This window comes from Pelobates fuscus, chromosome 10 (assembly GCF_036172605.1).
Source record: "Pelobates fuscus isolate aPelFus1 chromosome 10, aPelFus1.pri, whole genome shotgun sequence".
Classification (NCBI taxonomy): Eukaryota; Metazoa; Chordata; class Amphibia; order Anura; family Pelobatidae; genus Pelobates; species Pelobates fuscus.
The window spans coordinates 106,014,538-106,036,803 of record NC_086326.1 but is presented as its reverse complement, the minus strand read 5'-3'; the positions used below and the strand labels follow the sequence as shown (position 1 = coordinate 106,036,803).

The window sequence follows — 22,266 nt, the reverse complement described above, 5'->3', positions numbered from 1 at the left end:
GGTCACGCCATTCGGGATGAAGAATGCCCCGGCTAACTTTCAGAGGATGGTAGATCGGCTACTGGATGGGTTTCAGGAGTATGCCTGCGCCTACTTGGATGATATAGCCATTTTTAGCTGCTACTGGCCCAAACACCTGACCCACATAGACGCCGTACTAGACCGGATTAGGGAGGCCGGACTTACCCTAAAGCCCAGTAAGTGCCATATAGGAATGGCAGAAGTTCAATACTTAGGGCACAGAGTCGGGAGCTTGCTACAGAAACCAGAACCCGCTAAAATAGAGGCAGTCCCCCCGCACTAAAACCCAGGTCCTCGCATTCCTGGGTACCGCAGAGTACAACAGGAAATTCGTAGCTAATTACAGCACCCTAGCTAAACCTCTCACGGATCTAACATGTAAAAACCTCCCCAAGATAGTAGTATGGGCCCCAGAGTGTGAACAGGCCTTCCAACAGCTCAAGACGGCGCTCATTAAATCACCTGTACTTTCTGCTCCTGATCCAACTAAACGCTTTCTCGTCCATACAGACACTTCTATGTTTGGATTGGGAGCAGTACTGAGCCAAGTCGGAGCAGATGGCGGCGAGCAACCCGGGGCTTATCTAAGCCGGAAACTTTTTCCCAGGGAAGTAGATACACTGCCATTGAAAAGGAGTGCCTGGCGGTGGTGTGGGCCCTCAAAAAGCTGCAACCTTACTTATATGGACAACCGTTTACCTTACTCACAGATCACAACCCGTTGGTGTGGCTGAACAGGGTGTCAGGAGACAATGCCAGGCTGTTGCGCTGGAGTTTGGCGCTACAGCCTTTTGACTTTACAATTCACTATCGCCCTGGGAAGCAAAATGGCAATGCTGACGGGTTATCCAGACAAACAGACCTTGAACAGTGATCTGTGAGTACTCCTCCGGACATCCCCAAGCCGATCCTGGCCTGCTTCAGGACGTCCTGTAAGCCTGGGTACTTATGCACAAAGCATTGTACGATCAGATTACACACATGTGCCATGCAGGCAGGCAACTGCAATTACATTACACACAAAAAAAAAAAAAATAACCAGACTGATGTTCTAGCCCTAAAAAGGGCTTTTTGGGGTGCTGTCCTTACAGCAGAGATCAGATGAGTCCTTCAGGACTGTAGTGGACACTGAATACCCTAGCCTAGCTATCAATTTCCCTATCAAATTAGCAGCAGCTACACTTTCCCTTCTCTATCTAAGAATGCAGCTTCAGAATGAATCTAAAATGGATGCTGTACAGGAGGTGGGAGGGTCTGGAAGGGAGGGTCTGCTGCTAATTTGCTGGAATGTGTCTGCTGACCGTGAGGCACAGGGTCAAAGTTTACTCAATGATGACGAATAGGGGGCGGATCGAACCGCGCATGTGTTCGCCCGCCGTGGCGAACGCGAACACGCTATGTTCGCCGGGAACTGTTCGCCAGCGAACAGTTCGGTACATCACTACTAATCATGTATAAACTAGTGCACGGGTAGGGATTAATTGCACACAAAAAAATAAACATGTAGAAATAAAAATGTATAATGACTCTTTCCAATGATCCATAATCCCTACAAAGAAATATGTGGAAGAATTCTTCTCAGGCCTCTGCAGGTATGAAACCATGGATGAAAAAAGAAAATATAAGATAACATATTGTACCTCTGTTCCTGATGTATCAATTTACCTGTCCAGCAAGACCAGTGCTGTATATATTACCAATGATTCCATCACTCATTTGGTTGTTCAACATGAGGTTTATTAACACGGACAGAGCATGCTTCACTGAACTAATTGTTTTAGAGGGAGCAGCATCCATGCCAAGAACACATGTAAATCCCATCACTGCTACAGCTGCGGTGTCTGTAAAATTCAAGCATAAGTTATAGGGTTACTCTATAGCGGATGCAGACTGCTATTCCAGTGAAGCAGTAGTGAGGTCACACTAACTACCTCTCAATATATTACAACCAATTTTGTGCAAATTATTTAGAAATGTCCATGAAGTTGCTACTGTAACGTATTCAACAGTAAATATAATCATTTTGAATCTAACCATTTGATTATACATTTATTTTAAACTATTCCATTAGGACTGTACTTGAGTGAAATGTTATCTCTGTTTAAGGCGTATTTGCAATTCCTGGAAGATAAATTAGCATTATATACAATACACTTGCATTTAAGCCAAGAATTAAATATGATTACATGTAAAATAAATATTTCATAACTGGACTATTCTCAAGACGCATCCCTTATAATAAAAAAAAAAAAAAAAAAAAAAAAAATCAATACTCTAAATACAAAAGGATGCACACTTGAGAAAACGTTGAAGGTATTTTTGGTGCATGTGTCCAATCCTCCGAGGTTTAAAATGAGTGTTACATGCACTTTTTTTTGCTTTGTTGCACGCTAACTATAGCCTCTATCATTTGTATGTTGTTATATTATATTATTATATTTAATTGTACAATAAAGTGCTCTATTTAAAGGGGAAATGTCACTTCTCTGGAAATTACACCACTGAACAAAACATTAACCTTTAATTTGTGTTAACTGTTTTCACATGTGATACCATTTTCTTGTTAAGTTTATTTTAATGATTTAGAAAATGGCATCACAGTCAACTTCAGCCAAGGCAAAGACTGGACAAAAATTGCAAATAAGCTGGAAAAACAGAAACATTTGTTTTTTTTTTCTCCTCTTCTCTCTATACTTTTCATATGTCGATGCCAGGGATAAAGTATAGAGCTTATCCAGCAATGCTTGGCAGGGAGCTTAGATGGGGTGCCCAGTTAGAGAATAATAAATATGTATTTCTACTTTTAAAGGGACACTATAGTCACCAGAACAACTACAGCTTATTGAATGTTTTGTTGAGTAGAATCATTACCTTCAGGCTTTTTGCTGTAAACACTGTCTTTTCAGAGAAAATGCAGTGTTTACATTACAGCCTAGTGATAACTTCACTGGCCACTCCTCAGATGGCTATTAGAGATCCTTCCTGGGTCATGGCTACCTAAAATGCATCCAAACATTCAGTGTCTCCACCCTCTGCATGCAGACACTGAAGTGCTGTGTTTGAAGCCCATGGAGCAGCGCAGCTAAGGGGAATGGGCCTTGACATTGCCAGGAGGCAGGCAGCTAGTTGTCAGTAGTTGGGGGCTGGTTTAAGGACATGGAGTAGGGAGGAGTTACTAGGGGGGTATAAGTAGCGGCCATCTTAGGTCTAACGGCACTTTTAATCCAAAGTTACACTTACCTGTTCGTTGTCCCACCCACCCTCCCTTTGCTTTCAGGTGTTTCCCGTTTGGTCACGGCGGCGGGGGATGGAGAGTAAAGTTGGGGGAGAAAAGAGTGAGAGGGGGGACAGTTTGGAGTTCAGGGCTAATAGGTAGGCCTTTGGACTGGTTTGGTAGGTTCGAGCTCGTAGGTAGCTCCGAACCAGGGTGTGTAGGGGTGTCTCGGTATGCCCCTACACTGGTGGTGCCCTTTGGTGGCAATGGATGGTGCCCTTGGTGGCAATGGTTGATGCCCTTCGGTGGCAATGGTCATGTTTCAGATTAAGCTAATATGTTACAATGTTGGTGTATTATGTTATGATGTTACGTTGGGGTGGGTCATTGTCAAGGGGTTAAATTGTAAAATAATGTGGTAAACTGTGCAGGCCAACGTGGGCCTGTTGTGTGACAATGACCTTTATAATTCTATGTTAATAATAAATAAAAGCTGTGATATATTTTTGCCAAAACCCAGGTGTCAGTGTCATTATTATAATTAAGTATGTGGTGGGGGGTTTTGTGCATATGCCGACAAGGACGACTGTGCACATGTCATGAATCATGCTGGCTCTGCCCCTGATCTGCCTCCTTGTAAGCCTCAGCCAATCCTATGGGGAAGCACTGTGATTGGATCAGGCCACCACTTCTGATGATGTCAGCAAACTGCTTGTTTTTTGTTTGTTTTTTTGAGGCAAACAGCATGCAGTTACAGCTTCTGGCTTGAATACAGTAAGATGTTGCTATATTTATGGAGGCATGAGGGACCCAGGGGGGCTAGAGGGTGGTTTTAACACTATATGGTCAGGAATACATGTTTGTGTACCTGACCCTACAGTGATCCTTTAAGTGTATTTTCCATAATTTACAAATACATATATGCAAAATATAGAGATAAGAAAAGATAATACTAAAAATCCTGAAAAGTGACAGTTCCACTTGTACATGTGTTCTGATGTCTATTTATTATATCTTTGATGTTTCTACTTCCATAATATGTTATCTACATGTTTTCAAATGAGCGGTCATTCTCTTTACCCTGCATATTTCAGATCAGAAACATATTTTCAACATATTACAGGGTTGTAAGCATTATCAAAGGGTTTCACAGAATGCTGGCGACATACATATGAGGGTTGCCTTATTTGGCAATTTTGATACCCTTTATAGTTATACAAGTCTATAATGAGAATTATTTTTTTTTTTCATATGATTTAATTGTTCTCCAGTGCCATTTTTAAAGATATATAATTATATAATTCAATTTGGATGCCTATCTATACCTTACCAGGTTGGCTATTATGTTAGGAATTAATACCAACTCTGTGATGAAAGATCTTTCTTTAGTTTTCACCTCACTACAAACCCCCAGTGAAATGGATGCAGTGATGCTGGACCTCTGATTCTTTACACAGCCTGGAAAGCTCTGTAGGAAAACCACTGTTTATGACGTTTGGCCTATCTTTCCACAACTGGTTTGTACATGATCATTCAAGTAAAATAATTACAAATTTTCCTCATTGCTCAAAAAGAAATGTAAAATATGCTCACAGTTCTATAAATATCGTCAGAATTGCCATGAGAAGATATTATGGATAAGCACTATTTGATACACCTACACTAGGTCAATCTCATCTAAATTTTATAAATAAATGACTCTCAACTGCTCAGTACATGTGAGAATGCCTGTTACTTACCCACAGAGAAATCAGGTGAAGTAGGATTTGATGGGACAGCATTTGCCAGCGTTGTCCCAGCTTGAAAGGCAACGTGACTGTTGACAACACACAGAGTCAAAACATCCAAAGCCACTTGGTAAAATGTAGTTAGGGGTTGTTTTTTTTTCTTTTCTGCAAGTGTCATTAGACAGGTATCAAAAATGTGAAATATGAATCTGCATTACATGAGTAATTAGAACTCTCGGATAGAACAACAACTCAGTTATTCACTAAAATCTGAGACCACAATTGCAATATTTAGGTGTAAATAACACATTGTGACTTTGAAGAAATCCTTCAGAATCCTTTATGTTTGCCTAAGATGACAGTTCGCTACAATATGGAGTTTAGTAAATAACACAGTAAATTCCCCTTCATCTGGAGGTCACTTACCAATACTTTTGATCTCCTCCATTGTTTTCTTTTCTAGGAGACTTACAAGGTTCAATTTTCCATTAGAGTATGGTATATTGGTGATGTCACAGCACGATGAGCGAAGAGCGAGTACATAGAGTGCTACTTTCCCAGAGCTAAAAGGCAAATCTGTGAGGGAGACAACACACAAATAGATGATCAAATCCAGTTCTGGCACACAGTATTAGCGTAGCAATTTAACAAAAATAGACTTACTGCATTAAACATGCATTTTAAGGAATAAAGCTGATGTTATTCTGTTTTAAGAAAATGTTGAGATATTGACATGGGACAAACATACACTATGTATTAAAGACATAGTCATAGTAATAGAAAAAGGGTGCCTTTGCTATCTGCATAAGTGACAATCATCTGGACAGGACAGTCCCACATATTGGAGTACTGTTCCAGCAAATCTAGGTCCTGCTGGCAGATTTCAAAATGCTGTCAGGAGGGTACTGGGCACGAGGACCATGTATGGAGCACTTCAGCCCCGCTCTGTGCATAGTCAGCTTGAGGGGAGGACACACCCATGCACACCTGCTCTATTCCCTGCCCACCGGAGTTGGGCCGGGAATATTGGCAGGTAGATATCTGTACATAAAGTATTATCTTATTTAGCTTGTTCTATACAATATTGCTTCATGTGGATACATTAAGCTTCTAGAACAGGGATCTCAAACTCTGGGCCACCAGATTCCTACAACTCCCAGAATTCTCTGAATGCATTAGATCAGGGATAGGCAACCTTTGGCACTCCAGATGCTGTGGACTACATCCCCCATAAAGCTCTTACACCTACAATGCTGACAAAGCATCATGGGAGGTGTAGTCCAAAACATCTGGAGTGCCGAAGGTTGCCTATTAGTGATGTCGCGAACATGAAATTTTCCATTCGCGAATGGCGAATGCGAACTTCCGCAAATGTTCGCGAACCGGGCGAACCGCCTTAGACTTCAATAGGCAGGTGAATTTTAAAACCCACTATTGGCCACAATAGTGATGGAAAAGTTGTTTCAAGGGGACTAACACCTGGACTGTGGCATGCCGGAGGGGGATCCATGGCAAAACTCCCATGGAAAATTACATAGTTGATGCAGAGTCTGGTTTTAATCCATAAAGGGCATAAATCACCTAACATTCCTAAATTCCTAACATACCATCAGGTATGATGTTGTATCGATCAGGTAGTGTAAGGGTTACGCCCGCTTCACAGTGACAGACCAAACTGCCCGTTTAACGCACCGCAAACAGTCCATTTGCACAACCGCAAACTCCCCATTTGCACAAGGTTGGATACCAAGCTAGTCATGTCCCGTCCTTGTCCTCACTGATGTCATGGAAGGTCTCTTCCTCCACCCAGCCACGTACAACACCAAGGGTCCCCGAAAGGTGACAACAAGCAATATCGAAGGTTCGATATTCTGAGCCCTCTCTGATTTACTGTACACAACTATTCGATATTCCCACAAATTTTGTATAGCATTTTATGTTTGTTTGAGACCACCTTAAAAATATTGGATATCACTAAAAATCATGATCACTATATACTTTCTCTACAAACCTCTAAAACGAACCAAACTACTCATCCATCGGCTATACCACTTTATCCCACCTAGAACTAGTGCCCAGTTAAAATACTTGACTCTTACTTACCCACACTCAGTCATGCCACACACATTTCACCACTACTCTCACTGAATCCCTCTGACTACGGCTAAATTCATCTTCTACATCAGAACACTACTCCTAAGATTGGGTTGTATCCATGTCTCGGGTCTTTCATTTAGAATAGGGGCAGCTTCGGTCTCCTTCAACACTGACACTCCAGTGCATATTATTAAAAGATTGGGCAGATGGAAATGCTCAGTCTACAACCGATATATTCCTCATCCCGAGAAAGAAATGAGGAAAGCTTTTAAAAGTTTGGCTTCGTAAATTTGATGCAATAAGTGTATTTTTCTTTAATACCTTTTCACCCTCTTTGCATGAACCCGATTTACATATATTACTAATATGTTTCTGAACATATATATTATATTATTCACTCACTCACTCACTCTCTGGGCCGGCCTAAGACATCATGCTGCCTAGGTCCAACGATAAATGACTATGGGGGATAATGTATAATAAACACAGGTTACTGGCTATGGGGGGGGGGGGGGTGGTAATGTATAATAAACACAGGTTACTGGCTATGGGAGGATAATGTATAATAAGCACAGGTTACTGGCTATGGGGGGATAATGTATAATAAACACAGGTTACTGGCTATGGGAGGATAATGTATAATAAACACAGGTTACTGGCTATGGGGGGATAATGTATAATAAACACAGGTTACTGGCTATGAGGGGATAATGTATAATAAACACAGGTTACTGGCTATGGGAGGGATAATGTATAATAAACACAGGTTACTGGCTATGGGAGGATAATGTACAATAAACACAGGTTACTGGCTATGGGGGGGATAATGTATAATAAACACAGGTTACTGGCTATTGGGGGATAATGTATAATAAACACAGGTTACTGACTATGGAGGATAATGTATAATAAACACACACAAAAAAATAATAATAATACAAAAAAAAGAATGCAGCTTCAGAATTAATCTAAATTGTATGCTGTCTAGGAGGTGGGAGGGTCTGGGAGGGAGGGTCTGCTGCTGATTGGCTGGAATGTGTCTGCTGACTGTGAGGTACAGGGTCAAAGTTTACTCAATGATGATGAATAGGGGGCGGACCGAACATCGCCTATGTTCGCCATCCGTGGCGAACGCGAACATGCGATGTTCGCCAGGAACTTTTCGCCAGAGGAACCGTTCGGGACATCACTATTGCCTATGCCTGCATTAGATGATCATGAAAGTTGTAATTCCGAAACATCTGGAATTGAAGATGCCTGTTTTAGTTCTAAACTGTATTAATATTAGATTAGTGTAAAACCATACAGAGATATTCACTAAATTGTCAGGAAATAGATGTGAATTCAAAGTGAATTGAAAATTATAGTCCAAAATAGCAAACAGAGCACATTCTCCATATCAGCTATTCTCCCAGTTTGACTATTTGGCCTTAAAACCACTTTGTATTCTGTCTTAATTGAATAAAACCCTGTAAGTACCATTAGACTGGATAAAGTTTTATTATAGCAACTTTAGGCAAATGTCGCAATGGTCTCTAGGGAACATGTTTTATAAGTAGCATAACTAAACATTCATTTGGTTAGTCGAATGACAACAAACAACAGGACTGAAATCTGTTAAAAGAAAGCTTATCTCTGAATTAGGGCTACTCACTTTCAGAAACCTTTGTAACTGCATCTTCTTTCAATTGTTTTACCAGGAGATCTGCAGTTGCTGGATCGAAGGTTTTGTCACCCAAATTCAATGCAAGCAAAACACTAGGATTTGGAGTGACGCATGGTCCCACAGACCTGGCCATGTTCAGAAGAAGGGCTGTCACTGAAGCCTTCCCACTATCTGGAACAGCTGAGGGAAGAACAGAAATCTCATGAAAAAAGTTATTTGGTTACAAATATACAATTATGAATTACTATGAGAGAGACAGAGACAGAGAGAGAGAGAGAGAGAGAGAGAGTGAGTGTGTGTGTGTGTGTCTAATATAAGAGACATTTGTTATTTTGTTATATCCCTGTATACAAGGAATTTTATTTTTATAAAAAAAAACATAAACAGTAGTGTGTGTGTGTGTTTGTTTATTGTGTGTTCTTTAATTGTTATATTAGATCTATCTCTTGGATATGCCCCATCCTCAAAAATGACATCTTATTACATAGTGCTGCCCTTGATCATATGCAATAAAGCTCTTCACTTTATCTAGTTTGTTTTGTTTTGTAGTTGTCTGTATACTCACAGCATACTGGATCAGCATGAGATGCATAGGTGAAGACCAGGAGCACAACACAGCACTTTATCCACAGCATCCTCGGAGTTGTCTATCTATGCTACAAAATATCTCTAGCTTCCCCTATTTATACCTTTGCAGTCTCTGGCATGCTTCCACGTATTGTGTCATGAATCTTACATCACGCCTCAGCTATTGTTTCGTGTTACTCAGAGAATTAATGCAAATCCTGAAAGTTCAGTGTGTTAAAATGCAGAGATTATGTGACTCTGAAAGTAAAGCAAACTGGAAAAGGAAATTAACAAATATAAATACGTATGTGGAACCTTCCCTACTATGTAAGATTTGCATAAAGTATTGTGTTTAAATCACTATTAATGTTAAAGAAAATATTGATTTCCATCAGGGGTAGGCTATAGGCCAATAACACACAGTTGCAATACTTTTATTTATTTACTTAGAGCCTCATTAGGGTGTAGTTAAATTATAGACAATAAACAAAGTCAGTGTTTGGGTGATCCACCCCACTTCCCAACACACAGAGTTCACCAGTGCACCGCTTAAAAATATATTCACACTTACCCCTCAATTATTATTATCATTTTACTATTTATATAGTGCCATCACATTCTGTAGCGCTGTACATTGGGTCTCAATATACATAGGGGGGGATTATCCACATGTAAAAATTTAAATAAATATATAATCATATAGTATGTTTATGGAAATGTGAATTTAAGGTGAGTATATAGATGAACATTTTTTAGAGCCTTTTTTGTTATCGGCTCTAAACAAAAAGCAAATCTGGGCCTTTTAGGTGGAACCAGGGAACCTTCTTCTTTGCTTGTTATCAGCAGCAAATGTGTAGTTAAATTAGTACCTCACCTTCCTACACATCATTTTTCATTTGTGACTACATATTCAATCAATTTATAATGCATGCATGTGAGGTTGTATGCAATGTGTGTGTGTAATAAAGAGCAAATAAAGTTGAGAGTATGTGACTGGTTGAAAAATGTACACCATAGATCCAAGAGGTTTACCGCACTCCACAAACCAGTTGCTAAGCTGGACCTGAGGCTAGCTAGACCCCAGTCATAGTAGGTAGAACAGAATACTTGCTGTGTTCTCCAATAAGCCGGCCTGTTTACACACAATGAGTGCCTGGAACATTCTGTTCTTCCTATTGGATAAAAATGTGACTGGATTGTGAGTGAATGTGAGCAGGTAATTTGGCATGGGACTGGCTGAGTGACTTATGTGACTGAGTGGGTATTTATCTGAGAGTCTGAGGTAAGTGACTGGGTGGATTACTGGCTTAGTGGTTGAATGTATGTGACTGGATGTGGCTATATTACTGGAGTGGATTTATGTCACTGTTGGTATGTTAATCTCTATAATTAGGGGCAGCCTGGGTTTCTTGGCAATATACTACCCTTATACAATCACATACACTCTCTGACACTTGCATGCATACATATGAACACTCTGCTGCCTACAAACACATTGCTTTGTATTACAGTCAGCTAATTAGATATCGGGTTAGCATAAGTGTTAGGATTAGCTAACGCTAGGTTTATGGTTAGTGTAAGCATTATGGTTGTCTAAAAGTAGGGTTGGTGTAAGTGTAAGTGTTTGAGTTAACTAACCTTTAGTGTTATTGTAATTATTGTTGTAAGTGTTAAGTTTAGGAGTGTAAAGACAAAACTTGGTGTTTCTTTAATAACCTCGTAAAATGTGAATTCAAAGGGAATTTTTATATTTTATCAAAATAGCTGAACTGAAAGCATAGCTGACTTTTGATTTATTTCTAATTCACCTATTTGAAACCAACTTTGTTCCCCAGGCAATAAACACTTTAGTGAATAACTCGGTATGTGTTGTTAAAGGCTATGGACCAGTTTTACATCCACCCCTGCAAGAAGCCCATTTAATTTGAAGACTGCAGCTTAACCCCTTAAGGACTGGACTGTTTTTGCAATGTTGTACATTTGCGACCAGGCCTCTTTTTACACTTTTGTGGTGTTTGTGTTTAGCTGTAATTTTCCACTCTCTCATTTACTGTTCCTATACAAATTATATATTGTTTTTTTCAGGACAAAAAAGGCTTTCTTTACATACCATTATTTATATAATCTCATGTAATTCAATAAAAAAAAAAAAAAATATGATGAAAAAAATACATGTTTTTTGACTTTTACTTGAAAAATCTTTTACTCATCTACAAAAGTGAATGTAAAAAACTGTCCTGAGTTTTAAAATACCCAGTGTTTACATGCTTTTTTGCAAGTTATAGGGCTTTAGGTACAAGTAGGATATTGCGGTTTCAAAACATACATGTTTTCAAATTTATCAATAGTGACATTGTAACACTATTATCTGTCATAAATCTCTGAATAACACCCCACATGTGTGACGAGAGCAATCTCGCCACATTGCATTGGAGAAGCCTGGCTGCCTGCCTCTTGCCTTTGGACTATGGCCCTGGGAGATTGGGCCCTTTAAAAACAGTATTCGGCCCTAACAGAGTGCATGCCACTCATTCTGGCCCTTTAAACACAGTGGGGCCATTCGGTACTTGCCCTGTGTGAGCGGTGATACCCCCAGATAGCTATGCCATGGAGCCTATTCATATAATGAAAGACTCTGGGAAATACTTTAGCTCCATGGCAATTGAATTGTGTGAATAGGATCTGCGCGCTATTCGGTAGTTTTGTGCGTTCAGATCCCAGCTATCTGGGGATATGTGAAATGTCTGTGTGTTATGTGTAAAAGGTGACTTTATGTATTTTAAAGTGTTTTACTGTCTTTGTGTCCCCATGTGGTTAATGGAGTCTGCCTCTAGCCCTGGATAATTGGATTACTTTCCCCTTTGTCTCCAGGATAGAGGCCTCTGTAAAACCTGCTTAAACCAGATTGCCATGCGGCCAGCCAGGGACCAAAATATACTTTTACTAACTTTTGAACCCCTGGTCTGATTCATGCCATTTCTTAATATGTTGTTCCCCTGAGTGGATTGATTGTGAATATGTAATTTTTATGTGAATGTGATGTATGGTTTTAGAGTTATGAATGTTAGGTAAAAAGTATGTTAAACTGTAAATGTTCTGGCCAGCAGATAATTGAGCTATGTGTATTGTAAGAACTCAATTATCTAGCCTGGCCCAGAGGAGGAGTTTTGTGTTGCATAAATTGTGAGTTCTGTGTGCCAGTAAATCAGTCTTCTTCCAGCATTAAGCTTTGGCTCATGTGTGGATTATTTGGCGAGACCAGCAAGTTATTACTCTGTGGCTTACTTGGTGATTTTATTTTATGGGAAGAAGGGAATGCTTGACGGAGTAACGGATTGTACCGTCACAACATGTACATATTTTTTTAAAGTAGACAACCCAGGGTATTCATTATGGGGTACGTCCAGTCTTTTTTAGTAGCCACCTAGTCGCAAACACTGGCCAAAGTTATATATAATTAAAAAAGATTTTTTTATTAACATTAACTTTTATTTTTATTTTATTTTACACTAGCAGGCAGTCCCCCTGCAGGCAGACACATGGACACCTATTGTGACCATGTGATCGCTCTGTTGAGCGATCACATGACCACAGGGGTCCTAATCCGCCATGGGGAGACTGCCTGGGCTGCAGGCAGTCTCCCCACAATGGGAGCACCACCGATCACCGCCGGGGGAACGACGGCGATCGGGTAAGTACATAATACCGTTAGGACGGTTCAAGACCGTCACCGGTCGGCAACGCAAAAATGCAGATGACGATCCTGAACCGTCCTAGGTCGTTAAGGGGTTAAAGGACCAGTTTTAGATCCACCCCTGCAAGAAGCCCATTTAATTTTACTCGGCTAAACCCTCCCACCCTGGTTCCTTGTAACTATATAGCATGCTCTTCCAGCTGTTTGGAACCAGAGTCAATCACCTCCTTATTACCTTCACATGCTATCAGCTGCTGCAGTGATACTATTAACTCTCTATGTCTATGCCATCTCATACAAATTCTTCTGCTACCCTTTGTCTCTTCTCCACAGTTTAACCCCTTAAGGACACATGACATGTGTGACATGTCATGATTCCCTTTTATTCCAGAAGTTTGGTCCTTAAGGGGTTAACCTTTAGATTGTAAAGGACAGGGCTCTCTACCTGTTGTATCGGTCTGTTCTCATTGTGTTTTCTTTTTCCCAATTGTGCAGTGCTGCGGAATATGTTTGGTGCTTTAACCCCTTAACGCCGTTACGGCGTTCTATGCCGTCGTGGCTTTAAAGGGCTTTAAAGCCGTTGCGGCGGCATAGAACGCCGTAACGGCTTGCAGCCCCAGGAGCTAGGAGGTACTCACCTCCGCCGCGATCCTCTTCTGGGGGGCTGTCTGAGAGCCCAGGCAGCCCCCCTCCGGCAAATGAGGCCCCCGGGGGCCATGTGATCGCTCTCAAAGAGCGACCACATGGCCCCCTATAGCTGGCTATGGATCTGCCAGCAGGGGGACTGTCTAAAATATTAGACAGTCCCCCTGCTGGTAGGTAGTGTAAAAAAAAGAAATATTAAAATGTTATAAAATAAATTAAATGCCTTTTTATATATATATAATATGTATATATTATATATATAATATATATACATATTATATATATGTAACGTCATACGTAATGTATTTTAATATTAATATTAGTATATATATTAGTATTAAAATACACTTAGAATGATGTTACATATATATAATATGTATATATATTATATATATAATAGATCTACATATATATATTATATATATATATATATATATATATACGTATAATTACAATAATAAATAAATAAAATAATTAAATAAATAAATAAAATATTGAAACAAAATATAAAATAAATTATATATTCATATGTAATTTCATTCTAACTGTATTATGTTATTAATATATATATATATAGGAAACAGAATACACTTAGAATGACATTCTATATATATCTATCTATATATAAAATACAAATAACCGCAAATATATATATAGAGATAAATACATATAATTACATAAAAGATTACATTAGTATACACGTAGAATTTATATACCTATAAATGCATATATATTAAAATTCTACGTGTATATTTAAGTAATTTTTTAACATAATTATGTCAATTGATTAATTAAAATTTGATTGACATGCCTGACAACACAGGGAGAAAGTGCAGAGAATTTAATTTGCAAGCACTATATTTGACCCTGTAACTCTCCAAGACACCATAAAACCTGTATATAGGGGGTACTGTTTTACTCGGGAGACTTCGCTGAATTCAAATATTAGTGTTAAAAACTGGTAAATTGTATTACAATGATGATATTTTAAGTAAAAGTGAAGTTTTTTGCATTTTTTACAAACAAATGGCACTTTTATGGACTATATTATTGTTGTAATATGTTTTACTGTTTTAAAACACTAATATTTGTGTTTAGTGAAATCTCCCGAGAATAACAGTACCCCCCATGTACAGGTTTTATGGTGTTTTGGAAAGTTAGAGAGTCACATATAAGGCTTGCATTTCATTTTTTTTACATTGAAATTTGCCAGATTAGTTATGTTGCCTTTGAGACCGTATGGTAGCCCAGGAATAAGAATTACCCCCATGATGGCATACCATTTGCAAAAGTAGACAACCCAAGGTATTGCAAACGGGGTATGTCCAGTCATTTTTAGTAGCCACTTAGTCACAAACACTGGCCAAATATTAGTTTTTTGCTTTTTTCACACAAAAACAAATATGAACGCTAACTTTGGCCAGTGTTTGTGACTAAGTGGCTACTAAAAAGACTAAACATACCCCACGTTCAATACCTTGGGATGTCTACTTTCTCAAATGGTATGCCATTATGGGGGTAATTCTCATTCCTGGGCTACCACACCGTCTCAAAGGTAACATTACTAATCTGGCAAATTTCAAGTTGAAAATGGAACTTTCTATATTTGACCCTGTAACTTTCCAAAACACCATAAAACCTGTTAATGGGGGGTACTGTTGTACTCGTGAGACATCGCTGATTACAAATATGTGCATTTTGTTGCAGTAAAACCTAACAGTATTATAACATTTACAGCTAAAATGTGATCTGATCACCTAGTGGACTATTTTATATAGCTGTGTATAGCCTTGGTGATTGTTACAAAGATTCTTTATCACACACACTGCATACACATATGCATATTTCTCCTTTATACCCGGCGAGAGATGGACTCGCTATCTAACTAATTGTTACATTGGTTGCCTAGCAACGATTTTACACGTCAGCACGCACGTATCACGGCCAATCACGTCACGTCACATGATCGTGAGTGCACTTCCGGGTATACACGACGGAGGTGAGGGAACTGTATCACGATTGGTGAGTACATTATTTACTTTTTGTATATATTTGTCATATTTGTGGGGGTACATTGATCCTGAGGAAGACCCTAAGGGGTCGAAATGTCGATCGGATAATGTTAACCCTATTTGGAGAATAAAATACCGATTTTATTATTGATCAAGACCTGAGAGTGCATCTCTTATTTCTTCATATATATATACTACAACGTGGGATAGCACCTAGGCATTTAAACTATTTGTTTTGGAAAGGGTGAGTGCCAAGGTACATACTTTTATATATATATATATATATGAAACAAGGGGGGGTGGCTGCGCTTACCTGAACATGGGGTGCTGCTGAGGGCCCAATAATACAATACACAAGATCCAGCGCACTCACCTGTCCATAAAACAGCAACTTCAATGTTGACAGATTTTTTTTTTTTTTTTTTTTTTTTTAAACACCTAATCTAGGCAAAAATAATGTGGGTTTAGTTACATTATATGATCATACATTGCATAAGCCTGCCACACCGTCAATGTACCCCATCTTTGGCAGGTCTTACTCCAACAGCTACTCTACCCACCTGCCAAAGATGTGATACATTGACGGTGTGGCAGGCTTATGCAATGTATGATCATATAATGTAACTAAACCCCCATTATTTTTGCCTAGATTATCACATTCCTGGGCTACCATATGGTCTCAAAAGGCAACACAGACCTAGTTACTAATCTGGCAAACTGAATTGGGCAAGCCCTATATTGACCCTGTACCCTTTCAAAACACCATAAAACCTGTATTGTTATACTCAGGAGACTTCGTTGAACACAAATATAAGTGTTTAAAACAGTAAAACGTATCACAACGATGAAATCACCAGTAAATGTGCAGTTTTTGTGTAAAAAAAAAACCAACTAAATGCAAAAAACAAATATGAACGCTAACTTTGGCAAGCATTTTTGACTAAGTGGCACTGGCTACTACAAAAGACTGGACATAACCCATTTTGAATACCACGGGTTATCTACTTTTAACAATGGTATGCCCTGATGGGGTTAATTTTTATTCCTGGGCTTCTAGGCAACATAGGCCCAGCAAACAAATCTGGCAAATTTCAATGTGCACACATGGAAAATGGAAAAGCTCTACATTTAATTCCTGTTAGTTTGCAAAAACCCATAAAACCTGTACATTGGGGGTACTGTTGTACTCAGGAGATGTTGCTGAACATATATTGGGGTGTTCTTTGTCAGTGACACATAACAGGAACTGAGAATCCATGTCAAAATTACATATGGTTTGATGGGGGTAAATTATATTGGCCGGCTTCAAAAATGTCCCAAAAAGAACATGGGTGCATAATGACCAGCTTTGAAAATTCCAAGTTGGAACACTGGAATGCGCACCCTCCAAATAAGGTCTTTCAGGCCCCAGAGAACCTGACACACCTATACATGGGGGTATCACTGTACTTAGGAGATGTTGCTGAACACATATTGGGGTGTTCTTTGTCAATAACACACAGGGCCGCCATCAGGGCATGACAACCGCAACGGTTGTCATGGGCCCGGCGGTCCTGGGGGGCCCGGACTGCTCAGGTCGTCCGGGCCCCACATTCAGTGGGAACATACCGGGTCGCAGGGCCCGGTATGTTCCCACTGGGCCAGCCTCTTCTCCTGGGGGGCCCAGCAGCCGGTCACCTCAGGGCCCCCCAGAGGCTGGCCCTGCTGACACCCGGCGGGCGCGCGAGGGAGCACTCTCCTCTGAGTGCTTTCTCTTCAGCTCCCTCACGCACTGTACTGATGCCGGAGCCGGAAGATGACGTCATCTTCTGGCTCCGGCATCAGTACACGGCGCGCGAGGGAGCTGAAGAGGGAGCACTCAGCCAGAGAGAATGCTTCCTCGCGCGCCCGCCGGGTGTCAGGAAATTTGAGTGAGTGGGGGTGGGGGGGAGAGGGAAGGGAGGAAATTTGGGGGGGGGGAGAGGGAAGGGTGGAAATTAGGGGGGGGAGGAAATATGAATGAGTGGGGGGGAGAGGGAGGGAAGGGAGGAAATTTGAGGGAGGGAGGGGGGGGAATTTGAATGAGTGGGGGAGAGAGGGAGGGAAGGGAGGAAATTTGAGGGAGTGGGGGTGGGGGGGAATTTGAATGAGTGGGGGGGAGAGGGAAGGGAGGAAATTTGAGGGGGGGGAGGGAGGAAATATGAATGAGTGGGGGGAGAGGGAGGGAAGGGAGGAAATTTGAGGGAGGGAGGGGGGAATTTGAATGAGTGGGGGAGAGAGGGAGGGAAGGGAGGAAATTTGAGGGAGTGGGGGGGGAATTTGAATGAGTGGGGGGGAGAGGGAAGGGAGGAAATTTGAGGGGGGGAGGGAGGAAATATGAATGAGTGGGGGGGAGAGGGAGGGAAGGGAGGAAATTTGAGGGAGTGGGGGTGGGGGGGAATTTGAATGAGTGGGGGGGAGAGGGAGGGAAGGGAGGAAATTTGAGGGAGTGGGGGGGGAGAGGAAGGGAGGAAATTTGATGGGGGGAGAGGAAGGACATGTTTTGGGGGGAGGAAGGAAATTTGAGGGAGGGGAGGGAGAGGTAGGAATTTGAGGGGGGGGAGAGGAAGGGAGGAAATTTGAGGGAGGGGGGAGAGGAAGGGAGGAAATTTGAGGGAGGGGGAGAGGAAGGGAGGAAATTTGAGGGAGGGGAGAGGATGGGAGGACATTTGAGGGGGGGAGAGGAAGGGAGGACATTTGAGGGGGGAGAGGAAGGGAGGACATTTGAGGGGGGGAGAGGAAGGAAATTGGGGGGGAGAGGAAGGTAGGAAATTTGGGGGGGGAGAGGAAGGAAATTTGAGGGAGGGGAGGGAGAGGTAGGAATTTGAGGGGGGAGAGGAAGGGAGGAAATTTGAGGGAGGGGGGAGAGGAAGGGAGGAAATTTGAGGGAGGGGGAGAGGAAGGGAGGACATTTGAGGGGGGGAGAGGAAGGGAGGACATTTGAGGGGGGAGAGGAAGGGAGGAAATTTGAGGGGGGAGAGGAAGGGAGGAAATTTGAGGGGGGAGGAAGGAAATTTGAGGGAGGGGGGAGAGGAAGGAAATTTGAGGGAGGGGGGAGAGGAAGGAAATTTGAGGGGGGAGGGAGGAAGGAAATTTGAGGGGGGAGAGGAAGGAAATTGGAGGGGGGAGAAGGAAGGAAATTGGAGGGGGGAGAAGGCAATGAGAGGGAGGGGTTGAAGAAGGAAATTGGAGGGGGGGGAGAAGAAGGAAATTGACGGGGGTAGGGGGAGAGATTGACATCCATCACACATACACAAGCAATGCATCCCTTACACACAGCAACACACAATGCACCCTTTCCACACACTCAGTGCATCCCTTACAGACACACACACTGCATCCCATACATACACAAACTCACCTTGCAGCCCTTACACATACAAACACAGATTCACACAATGCATTCCTTACACACATCAGGACATCCCCCCCCCCCCCCCCCCAGCACACCCCTGTGAATAAACTCATTCGTGGAACATGAAGGTGGACCCTGGGACCCAGACCTTGAGCTGTGTAAAGGGCCCTCAAAAAATGGAGCTGCTTCCCGTTCTCCCAGAACATTGATTTTTGTGACCACAGTTACAAACCGCCTCCAGAGAGCCTGTTCTACACCAGACCAGTGGAGCCAGACGGCAGCTGAAGCCCATCATCATCCTCATCTGGTTGTAAGTAGGCAATCTAGTATATTATTTGTGGCACTAATCTTTAATTTACCTCACATTAAAGGGACACTATAGTCCCCAGAACCACTGTAGCTTAATGTAGTGGTTCTGGTGTCTATAGCCTGTCCCTGCAGGCCTTTTATTGTAAACACGGCGGCACTGCAGCACTGTGTTAGTTAACATGGCAGATCATATGGGTGGGGCACTGTGATGTCACATGGGGGGGCGGCAAACTTTACTTTTGCCTAGGGCGGCAAAAATCCTTGCACCGGCCCTGCAGACACTGCATCCCTGTGGGCGGACTCGGGCGGGGGGGGGGACCACTCGGGTGCAGGCGCCAGGGGGCCCAGACCTTGAGCTGTGTTAGGAGCCCCAACATTTCTGATGGCAGCCCTGATAACCCATAACAGGAACTGAGAATCCATGCCTAAAGTACAATGTGAGAGACAAAAAAATGCAAAAAATTACTACCCAAAAGTTTGAAAAAGACTAGTGGTAGAATTAGTACATGGAAAGTGTTAAAATACCACCATTTGAAATACCCTAGGGTGTCTTTTTTTGCAAAAATATATGGATTGATGGGGTAAATTACATTGTCCGGCTTCAAAAATGTCCCAAATAGGACATGGATGCATGATGACCAGCTGTGAAAATTCCAAGTTGAAAAACTGGAAAACGCACCCACCAAATAAGGTCTTTTAGCCCCCAGAGAAATCGACACACCTATACATAGGGGGTATCACTGTACTCAGGAGATGTTGCTGAACACATATTTGGGTGTTCTTTGGCAGTAACCCTTAAAGTTCTTCGTACATGTATTCTTAAATTGCTATGTGTGTCAAAACATTCACCAATTATTTTATTTTTTAAATTTGGCATAGATTGCTGGTAAAATGGTTGCATGCAAAGAGTCAAAATAACCCAAATTTAACACCTTACGTTGTCTTGTTGTAAAAAAATATAGACATGTGAAGGGTTATTCAGGGATTCCTGACAGATATCAGTGTTACAATGTAACTTGCGTTAATTTTGAAAACAAATGGTTTGGAAATAGCCTTATAGCTATTATAGCCCAATAACTTTACAAAAAAAAGCTAAGAACATGTTAACATTGGGCATTTCTAAACTCAGGACAAAATTTGTTCTTTGGCGGTTGTAGATGAAAGTTAGAAAAGGTGTGTTTTTTAAATTTTTTTCATCATATTTTCTACTTTTTTTTAAAAGTAAATTATACGGTATGATGAAAATAAGACAATTTAATTGGGAGAAAAATTGTATATAATATGTGTTGGTACAGTAAATGAGTAAGAGGAAAATTACAGCTAAACACAAACACCGCAGAAATGTAAAAAGAGCCCTGGTCCTTAACGGTGAGAAAACTGAAAAACGGTCTGGTCACTAAGGGGTTTAATCAGTAAACCTATCCTTTGTCCTCCTTCCCTTTAATCCTGCAGTACTTTTGCTCCAATATTACTGCTGTACATGAGATTTCTGAGAGGTGTAACTTAGCTGTTATTTTTACAGCAAAAAGCTGCAGCAAAAAGAAGCCCAGAGAGGTCATGTATTTTTAAATATTTTTTTCCGACTTGTTATCTCATGAAAAAAACTTGCTTGTTGGCTGAAAGCTGGTCTATGTTTGGGGAAGTTTCCCTAAACATAGATTTGCGGGATTCCCTGTGCTAGTGAACTGGTCTATGTTGGGGAAATTCATGTGCCCCCGAGCAAAGCTTTGTTGATGCCTACAAATCAAATAAGTTTTTGGGGAAGCCTTTCATTATATTCCCAGCCCTACATAGGGAGCATAACTTAAATCATTGGCATGGGATTTTGTACAGGTTAAATTATATATTGTCACTAGGAAGTCTATTAGCAGAAGGGGATAACTCATTTTACATATGAGTTTCTCTCTTATCTTTTGTAAACAATGAAACATATTATCTTAAAAGCTACACTAGATTTTCAGGGGGGCAGGGGTGGAGGTGGTGGATTTAATCCCTCATGCTACAGTTCCTACATCATGGGCAATGATAATACACCAAATGAGAGTGATGTGAAAATGTGCTCCATTGGAATGAGGGTTAATCATGATAAAACTGAACTTGGAGAAGAGGCGTGTTATATTCCTGGTAATTGTGCAATCTCTGAACCAGCTGCTGCTGGTTATTTGACTACAAGGAGAGATAAACCGAAGGGAACATGAAATAACTATATTAAGTAAATACTGATAAAACTTTACAGGAAAAAAATATATTTAGGAGATAACTCGATTACGCATGATTTTATGTAGGTTTTATGTAGGTTTTTTAAAATATATATGTGTTTGGAAAAGGGGGAATAAAACCTCAAAGATGACATTACATTACAGTATTCAGACACATTTACAATATTAAGACCTGCTAAAATGTACTACCTTCTAGTTAAATACACCTGTCAGCTGATTTTACTCCCATAGATTTGGAGGAAAATGAAAGAAAAGCTCATTCACCATCTGCTGCTAATCATAGATCCTGACACACCTGACAAAATTGCATTATAATTTAAAGCAACACTTCAGACCCTTAAGCATTTTAGCTAGCTCATTTGGAATTGCTTAAAGTAGTCTATTTTAAGTAGGCTATTTTCAAAGGGACACTTCCCTGCCCAAATTAAATAAAAAAAAGTTTTAAAAATCACTGTTTCGTAAACATACCTTAAATGAAACCATGCATACATTTATTAGGCATTTTTTCATTGAGGGTATCTAAACACAGCTTGCAAAAACTGCATATATCTGTTGTCTGAAGCCTTTGCTAGCCTCCCTTTCCAACCCCACCCAGACTTTCTGTGACTGTCCAATCGCTGCCTCTTGAGTTTAGCGTCACTGAACTAAACAACCAGGAAGCTCAGAACAAGTTGTATGATTGACAGGCGAGGTGTTGTTACAAGGTTAATTCATAAAAGTGA

General features: G+C 40.9%; 1 protein-coding gene across 1 annotated transcript in view; it reads right to left on the bottom strand.

Moving 5' to 3' along the window:
* CBLIF (cobalamin binding intrinsic factor) overlaps nucleotides 1-9,394 on the bottom strand; it is a 42,977-nt gene extending 33,583 nt beyond the window's left edge. The window contains exons 1-5 of the mRNA XM_063434712.1: nucleotides 9,291-9,394; nucleotides 8,714-8,905; nucleotides 5,389-5,538; nucleotides 4,975-5,127; nucleotides 1,687-1,862 (exon numbers count right to left, since the gene is read on the bottom strand). Of these exons, the coding sequence (XP_063290782.1) occupies nucleotides 1,687-1,862; nucleotides 4,975-5,127; nucleotides 5,389-5,538; nucleotides 8,714-8,905; nucleotides 9,291-9,360 (741 nt within the window). The 5' untranslated portion in view covers nucleotides 9,361-9,394. The remainder of the gene's footprint in view (nucleotides 1-1,686; nucleotides 1,863-4,974; nucleotides 5,128-5,388; nucleotides 5,539-8,713; nucleotides 8,906-9,290) is intronic.
* Nucleotides 9,395-22,266: the final 12,872 nt, after the last annotated feature.